At 41.9% G+C, this 8,900-nt stretch overlaps 1 protein-coding gene across 1 annotated transcript; it reads right to left on the reverse strand.

Moving 5' to 3' along the window:
* Window positions 1–513: 513 nt before the first annotated feature.
* Window positions 514–8,659, reverse strand: cyp27a1.1 (cytochrome P450, family 27, subfamily A, polypeptide 1.1). Its single transcript, XM_069663374.1, has 9 exons — window positions 8,420–8,659; window positions 7,832–8,013; window positions 6,011–6,210; window positions 5,554–5,751; window positions 5,002–5,165; window positions 4,446–4,612; window positions 3,727–3,808; window positions 3,271–3,471; window positions 514–1,482 (listed from the first exon to the last, which is right to left on the reverse strand). Exons 1-9 carry the CDS (start codon window positions 8,657–8,659, stop codon window positions 1,351–1,353), a joined length of 1,566 nt encoding a protein of 521 aa, XP_069519475.1. The 3' UTR covers window positions 514–1,350.
* Between the last annotated feature and the right edge of the window lie 241 nt (window positions 8,660–8,900).

An 8,900-nucleotide genomic window follows, 5' to 3' on the forward strand; every position in this document is an offset into this window, starting at 1 on the left:
CTTGCTGTGTAGCGACAGTGCTAATCACCACACCACCGTGCAGCCTTTGTATTTAACACGTTAAGTTAATTGTCAGGAATTTAATTTAATGTTTTAGGGACGGGCGGTGTTATTGTAATAACAGTGATATGTGCTGTGTGTAGATTGGGAAGACATGACATTGGTATTTTTTTCTTCACAAAGGGTATTATCCAAAGTCTTTAAAATGTTTCCCTTCAGCTCCCAGACTCTTGGAGTAGAGGAAGTATTTTATAGAACACAGGGAGAAAAGAGGAGCCAGTCTGAGTAAATACTGGAGGATTCTGTTTCTAGTAAACAACATTCCCCACAATCCACCTGCTCCTGAGCGAGACCAGCCTCTCTTGGTTAACCCACATGTCATACGTTCATTCATACAGCTTCATACAGTATGCATCATATTTCTAATCTAAGTAAGTCAATAGTTTATTTAAGTAGAGCAATGTGCATTATAGACATGAATACCAAAGATACAAGGATTTATTGTGCTACAAAGGAATACAAAATGGTTTGACATCGGGTGTATTGATTTTGCTTTGAAAGAAAAAAAAAACTACAGTGGGGTTCATTCATGTTCAGCTCCCACATAAACATTGACTACAGAATAAATGCAGTGATTCTTGCATGCAGTGCACACTTAAGGAGCAATGTAAAAACCAGATAAGATTATTTACTCTTCTTTTACAAGTCTGAAACTAAAGTTTAAAGGGAATCCATGTTACTCTGTTTCCTCATTCTTATGTCGTCTTTGGAAAACACAGTTGGACGTCTGCAGGGCTCGTCTGTGTGAGCCATCACCACCTGTTATGTAATCCTATTTACAAGATCTGCAAGCATCTATAAATGCTTAATGTTTCCTCAGTGTAGCAAAAATATTAAATATTTAATGTGAAGTAACTTGGTGTAGTGCTATACATATATAAAAAACATATGAGCTTAAAAATACGCTTTTAATAGACACACTTTGTTTTTAAAGCTAAAGTTTTAAACCTGCTCCCGTTGTCTCTCTTGATTAAATCATTGGATCTTCTTTGGGGCAGCTGTGGCTCAGTGGTATAATTGGTCGTCTCTCAATTGGAAGGTTGGTGGTTCAATCCCTGACCAAGTGTCCTTGGGCAAAAATGAACCCTAAATTGTTCCCCGTGCATTTAGGCACTTCATGTAGCAGCCATCAGTGTATGAATGTGTGTCTGATAGGGTGAATGTGACATGTAGTGTGAAAGTGCTTGGAGTGGTTATATAGGTGCAGCCCATTTCTTAAAAAATACATATATATATAAAGTTTTACGTTCACATGAAACATTTGCAATCAAACCGATCTGTAAAAGCACATCAAGCTGCATTTCCACGTCCTCTGTCCACAAAGTGAAGGCTCAGTGGTTGGTCAGGAATCAGAACTGTGCGGCAGATGCATTTCAACTCTCCCATCGTGGGGTCTGGTTGGACTTCAAACAGCCTGATTATCTGGAGGGAAAAGAAGAATATGGAGATACTGATGTACCTGACAAACTTGAGATTGAGATTTTTGCCCATGTGATTTACTTGGTTACACGTTGCTAGGGACGATGGCGTTTTTCTTTTTACTTTATGCTTGCACTCGACAATATTTTCGAGGTTGTGGTTGGGGCGCTGCTGGCATGCTGCAACATTTAAATCAGAATACGATGGCAGGTTGCTTGGTCACTTTCAATGAATTCTGATTAGAAATGCCCCCACAGTCCTGATAAAGCGACCCAGTCTCACTGCAGCTCATGAAATATTCAAAAAATTATAGATTAGAATACGCACATGAATTTCCCTTATTCAAGTGTCAGTCAAATACAACTTTTTAAAGATTATTTTTTTGTCTTTTGCCTTTATTGGATAGGGCTGCTGATGAATATAAAACGCAATGCACCAAATGATCAAAAGACCGAGAGTCAAACCTGTGATCGGTGTGTCAACGACTGAAGCCTCTGTACATGGGGCACCTGCTCTACCAGCTGAGCTACACCAGCACTCCGTCAAAGGGAAATTAAAATGTATTTCAGTTGGAACAATATTTTGTGCCTGAAACCCAAAAGCCGTTTGGTGTCCGTCAGCACAAACGTATTACATGGTGGTTGCCTGGAAGATTTTAGGGCTTTCTGCCATGTTTCACTCAGGAGACTTATTATGATCTTTACCTGACCTAACCATACATTTATCAAAAACTGCTGCAGTTTCATTGGTTGTGGCACCACTACTACCACTACGTTAGGTTTACACAGTATTTGGTTTAAGATACTGTACCTCAGAAACCAAAATAGAAGGTATTTATTTTATATTACTTTTTATATATTACTTGAATTTTATCTTTTGGTCTCACACTGAACATAAGCCTCAGTCTCCTGGGACCAATACCTGTGTTTGTTTCACCCATCCATTGCTCTCGGTCACCACAGCCTTTTTGGCTCTTTATACGAAGCCACATGAATTCATAAATTCTTTCATGTTGCAGGCACAAAATAGACTTACAATTATAAAAAACGCTTAAAATTCAAACAAACTGACATGAATAAAATGGATGGGGCCGTGAATTTATAGATTCTAGTGTGACTATTTCACAAACTCCTCTGACCCTGGGTTGGACGAAGCAGCTTAACTGAATGTCTTAAAATATTAATGAAAAATACCTTATATAAAAATACGATGTATCATAATATAATAAGATGTTTCGTTTAACTGTGTTGCCTTTTCAGTCATACATTTAGCCTTAGAGATAGGGTAAGGAGCTCGGAGATCCGGGGGGAGCTCGGAGCTGGGAGCTCCTTCGCATTAAAAGTAGCCAGTTGAGGTGGTTTGGGCATCTGGTTAGGATGCCTCCTGGTTGCCTCCCTTTGGAGGTTTTCCGGGCACGTCCAACTCGGAATCCCCCAGGAGGAGCTGGAAAACGTTGCTGGGGAGAGGGACGCCTGGGTCACCTTGCTTAGCCTGCTGCCAACGTGACCCAACCCCAGATAAGCGGAAGATAATGGATGGATGGATGGATGGATTTTTTTACATTAAGTAGAAATACTTAAGATTTAAAACAAAGTTTTTGTAGCCTTTAACTGAATGATTTTCACGTTGTACAACGAATAAATGACCAAATATAAGTATTTATCTTGAGCTTCTGTGATCAGATCCTATAGGCCCCCTTTTCAACACACATTCCTATAACATCCCTGCCTTGTTTAAAGCTGGGTTTCACTATTTGAAAGGATAAAGCAAGTTTTCCCACTTGTAACTTACCCGAAACAGAACCATATACATCTCAAGCTCAGCAATCCGGCGGCCGACACAGCCTCTCACACCAAAGCCAAACGGGATGGAGCCAAAAGGGTTGGGCCTCTCTCGGCCGTCACGGAGCCACCTCTCCGGCCTAAACATGTGCGGCTCTGGGAAGGTGTCCGGATCATGACTGATGGCATAGTGACACAGTGTGAAAGGGGTCTGAAAGAAAAACAGTCAAGAGATTTAATTTATGAACTGTGATCTAATTTCTTTTGTTGTAGTTAATTTGAGAAGTATTTTAGTTGTAGCAGTAGTAGCAAGTACTAGTAGAGTTAAAGGAGTACAATGCCAATGCTAGATTATAAGGCCTGTTCTGCTGTAGATAACAGGGGTTTCTTACAGCAATTTAATAAACTTCTAATACAGGGGCATAAAAAACAATAAAAAAAGGTTAAATAATAAAAGTGGACCCACGTTTTTGGGAAACTGATATCCACCAATAGAAACACTCTTTTCTGTAATGATCCTTGCGTTCAGGGGAACCACAGGATACATCCTGCAAAATAAGAATTTATAATTTGATGTCATTTTTTTTTTAGTTAAACAGACAGTGAGTGAAACTTCAAGACATAGAATCAGTGCCCTAAATCTAGATCAGGCTTCACGTATCATGTTTGTGCATCACTGCTGGCCGGTTGGGCCGGTAGTGCCCAGGCCTGACCCACTTCTGAACATAAACATCGCAGCAAACTACATGTCGTCACCCTATTTAAAACTGTGTCAACTGTTCGTAACTATGTGCTTCTCTCACCCTGTATGTGTCCGCTCTGTTGACATTCATCATGAGCTGTAAGTTTTACAAAGTAGCCCAAAAAAAACCAACTCGTGTTTTGAATTTGTTCACCCGCGATCTCGTTTCCACAGCAGCAGGTGAGCCGTGTGTGAAGGAGGCTCAGTGTTAAAGACATTACGTGTCGAAATGATCAAGACAAATGAGATCGACACTACGAACCAGAACGGCTATATCTAACAGAGGATGTTGCACCTCAATCAATGCATTTACAGGAGGGGCATACCAGCGGTTGTCTCTCTCTCGCTCTCTCTCTCTGTGTTCCTGTGTTTCCCTACTAATTCTAAATGCGTTCCACGGTCCATGACTGTTGGCCTGTTTAAAAGCTGAGCGCCAGTCTCACCTCAGAGCTTCCTTGATTACAGCCCTTAAATACGGCATCTTGGTGACCTCCTCAGCGGAGGGCAGCCGCTCTGCTGGTACTAATGTGCACACTTCTTTGTGAAGTCTGTCCTGGATTTCAGGGTGCTTGGACAGCAGGTGCAGCGTCCATGTGAGGGTGTTGGAGGTCTGGACAACAAAGAAATATCATTAAGTAAACAGGCACAGATATGCATACCTGTACAAATTTATACTCAAACTCAGGTGCATATGTAGAGGATTTTGGGGGGGAATTTGAGTAGCAGCCCTGCAGCCCAACTTTTATTTTGACATTTTATGAATACAAATTTTCAGAATGCTGTTTTTACTAATCAAGGGATTGCAGGAGAGGTTTGCAGAAAGACTAACAGCTCATGATAATGTTTCTTTTCGTGGGGGGGACTTCTTTCATTCTTAACATAAGACACTGATTTAAAAGAGTCTACCCAAGTCAACCAAGCCCCTACAACCCATCAACATGGCTTAACTCTGGAGGTGTGCACGGAAAAAGGCAGGTAATGATACAGAATCCCATTTACCGTGTCCACTCCAGCTAACAGAAGCTCCGCGATGCTGCCGTACACATCGTTAGTGCTCATCTGAGTGTTTGAGAAGAGGTACGTTAAGTATTCGCCCTCCACTTCCTGGTTGTTGTCCACACGCTGCTGAATGATCTCCAGCTTCTTGTCGATCAACTCTTTGGCTAAAATAAGTGCAGAAATAGAAGTGTTTTATTTCACTTTTCAAAAGATTAGCTTCCTCTTTACAAACAAAAAGTGTCATTACAATTTAAAGGAGATCAAAGATAAGTAGTTTGACATTTTGGGAAATATGCATCATCAATTTCTTGCCAAAGATTAATACCCCTGTTATGTCAGAGAATGAAGCTGCAGCCAAAAGGAAGGTAAAAGTTTTGCCTCCTAAAACTCACCTCTCAAGCCTCTCAAAAAATGCCCACACTATAGCTTACACATAACTGAGGAGCAACAGAAATATGAGAGCATCACTTGTTGAAGTAGTCATTACAGGAGCACTCATGGTACCAACAGATCCATATCAAAGAATGTCACTAAACTGTGTTTCCAACTGACCAAAGCTGAAGATGCCCTCCCAGCCTGCGATGTAGTGCCCCCAGAAGGGCAGGAAAGTGCGGCTCCACTTGGGCGTCACGACCACAGCCATGCTGTATGAGAACATCTGAGCGATGGCGTTGATGAAGTCTTGAGTACCTGCTGGGATTTTCTTTTCCAGACACCCAAGCCTTGTTTCGAACAGTATAGAGGCAATACCTGAGGGTCAGAGAGGGTAAGGAAAGAAATGATAAGGAACTAAATAAAGTTGGAAAGCAACAAAAACAGACAAAACAGAACCATAATTAACATTTACATATTTATTTAATCAATAATATAAAACACATTTTTGGAATTTCATTTGATTTGTATGATTCATTATTTTTTATTAGTTCATAAGATTTGAATTTACATGCACAATGCACTTAAATAAGTACTGAGCACCACCTAAGTGTGCAGCTTTCAGTAACTTTCATACCTTCTAGTGAGAACCGATACAGCTCATTGGCCACATCAGGCACCAAATCTCCTGTGGGGCTGCACTGACGCAGGTAGTACATTCTCTTCATGAAGTCAGTAACAACCTCGCTGATAACACCACCGTACTGTGCAGAGTCCTTCGGATGCAGCATGCGCTTGTTCAGCATCGCCCTCAGGTTGTACCACCTTTCCCCCTCACTGGGAACAGATGTACAGTCAGTAAGAAACATAAACCAATCTGAGACATGTTTTTTTAATGCTTAATATGTGTGAAATTTGTATTTGTGTTATCATTGCCACTATTGACTATTCGTGGCAAACAAAACCAAACATCAGAGATGATAATGGGATTAACTAGGACACTACAGAGTGAAATTCATCCTTAAAGCTGGGGTAGGCAAAAAAAACAACAGAAGAAGACCAGACTTTATCTTGTGGAAGACTGCGCACATCTGCAATAAGTGCACAGATTGTGCACAGGTAGACAGGTAGATTAACCAATTCAGCATTTAATTTGGTGCTGTTGCAGAATTACAGTTCTGCAACAACCACATACACTGGACCCCCTACTTTTGTTTCAGAGAATTTCATTTGACATTTCGATTGATTGCAGTTTGGATGTGAACATAAAATCGGAATAAAAAGTGCTTGAGAAATAAATTGCAAACAAAGATCATGTAAGCAAAGATAGAGCGACACTTAAATGAGCTACAACGGAGTCAAATAGTAACAAGACTAGGCTATAAACTAGGTTTAAGCAGGACCTCGCGTGGTTAATGTTCACACGTTACATTGTCAGTTGTAGTGTCTATATTGTAAATTCCTGGATATTAAAAAGGTAATGCATGTTGCATGCATGCAAGTTTTAGCTGCAAATGGCTAACAAAATGAACAGACCTCGCCACCCAGGTCCGTCACCCTGAGCCTCACTGAAACTTGGCTTTACTTGGCACATCCCAGACACTACACTCCTGCAGGGCTTACAACTCCATCTGAGAGCGTAATGCAGCCATAACCCAAGATCAAAATGCATATTAAAGGGCCAGCGCGCTGATTTTCAACCTCAGTCTTATCATGCTATTATGAGGAGCTAATGCCATAATGGTAAAAAAAAAAAAAAGCAATTTGGCTCTGTGCCTTTGGAGGACGCTATCCGTTTCTTCAATGGGCCCTGGAAAGCCAGACTACTTAGAACACCAGCTTTGACTGACTGTGGCTTTCTCCAGGGGCGAATTGCTCCTTTAAGTGTCCCACCATGAATAAAAAAACAAAGGACAATTGATACACTACATTAAACGACACCCATTGCTCTGTCTCCTGTGCAGCTTTGGGACTGCAATCTCTCTCAGGTTCATCTCAACTTACAAGCAGAATCTAAAATCAGCCTGTGGTCAAGACTCTGGGGAGACGAGGGAAAGTTACAGGCCCGCTTTGTCTCCACAGACTGGAGTGTTTATGAGGCTGCAGATGAACTTTTGACACAGTAACATCTTGCAGCTACTTTGTAAGGACCAAAACTTTCCTTACATAACAAAAAAACTTAACTTGAACAGCTTTGCCAAGGAAGAGGCCTACCGAAGAGGCCTACCGAAGTGGCGAAAGAATCTTGTAAATCCAGTCAGAAACACGCTGACAAAGTGTTTCAATACTAGAAGGTTACAGTTAATCCATTCCTTTCACTTGACAGGACTTTGCCCCGGAAAGCCCTTTTGTAAGTATTACAAGCTTCATCATGTAATGTTTAGACATGGGACAAGCCTAGCAGGGAGATGGGGACAGAGCATTGTTGTGCACATCACACACTCTTCTGTGTTCTTACGTTGTGAAAGGCCCATATCCAAGTCCTCTCATGTCTCGATACTCTGTCCAGAGGGACATGTCTCCCCGGCAGGGGAACTTCTCATCGTTCCTCAGGATTTCCTCCAGCAGCTGAGGAGTGTTCACGGACACTGATTTCATTCCATGTCTGTAAATGTGCCCGTACCTCTGCTTCTCGAAAATCTGGTGGGAGGCAGAGTGAAGTTAACAAACAACTTTATCTTCTGCATCACAACAGGCTGTTCAAATCAACAAAGTTTAACTGTCCGTCCCATTAGTAAACATTGTTGTGTAATACATTACTTATGCATCAAGATATCTCAAGATTGAGCAAAAGTGCTGTACACCCAGCAGGTTGTTGTCCTGTACACAGAGAAAACAAGCCTCTCCTCTGGGGGAGCAGCTGTTTTTCTCTGGATGTTACTATAGGAACAAAGGTAATGCAACCAGCCTGACATTCTTTATTATGCATGTTGGTGTCAAAGCCTCAGCAGGTAAACTCAGCAATTAAAGCAAAGTTATGTCAGGGTTTTCTAGAATGCAAGGATCAGATCGGCTGAATCTGTGTCAGCCAGAGTCCACGGCGTACCTGAAGCTCATGCAAACGTTTGTAGAACCCCTGAAACACCATCCTGTACAGCAGCTCCAAGACGCTGACATTAGGAAGATCTTCGACTGTCCGAGGCTTTTCCTGGAAAGTAGAGAGGGCCTCCGATCCAGAGGAGGCACTTCCCACACCTCTGCAGCAGACCCGGGCCCCTGCGATATGGCAGGACAGTAACCAGCTGCCATTCCTCCAAAACACACTCCGGGACAGACATGCAGCCATGAGGAGGGTAGAGCAGCAAATGCACAAGGCTCCTATTACATCCAGGAGACCAGGCGAGCCGAGCAAGGAGGGGCCATGCCTCAGAGCATGTTTAACCCTTACAACACAGCCGTAAGGAAACATTCCAACCATACCCTATTTTTTAGTGTGCTGGATGGGGAAGTAAATAATGATGTATTACATAACTTCCAGTTGGTATCTCCATAGGCTTGGAACAGTTTCTCAATAAGCTTGGGGACTC

The sequence above is a fragment of the Semicossyphus pulcher genome, unplaced genomic scaffold, assembly GCF_022749685.1.
Source record: "Semicossyphus pulcher isolate SPU_LCO1_2020_fin unplaced genomic scaffold, fSemPul1.0.p SCAF_15, whole genome shotgun sequence".
Taxonomy (NCBI): domain Eukaryota; kingdom Metazoa; phylum Chordata; class Actinopteri; order Labriformes; family Labridae; genus Semicossyphus; species Semicossyphus pulcher.

Bases quoted from the DNA above. Each gene is read 5' to 3' on its own strand.
- cyp27a1.1 (XM_069663374.1), bottom strand. From the start codon at position 8,659: ATGGCTGCATGTCTGTCCCGGAGTGTGTTTTGGAGGAATGGCAGCTGG. The intron at 8,014-8,419 runs GTACGCCGTGGA...GCCTCCCACCAG, and splicing joins AACGTTTGCATGAGCTTCAG to ATTTTCGAGAAGCAGAGGTA. The intron at 5,166-5,553 runs GTCAGTTGGAAA...CACTTATTTTAG, and splicing joins GGAGGGCATCTTCAGCTTTG to CCAAAGAGTTGATCGACAAG.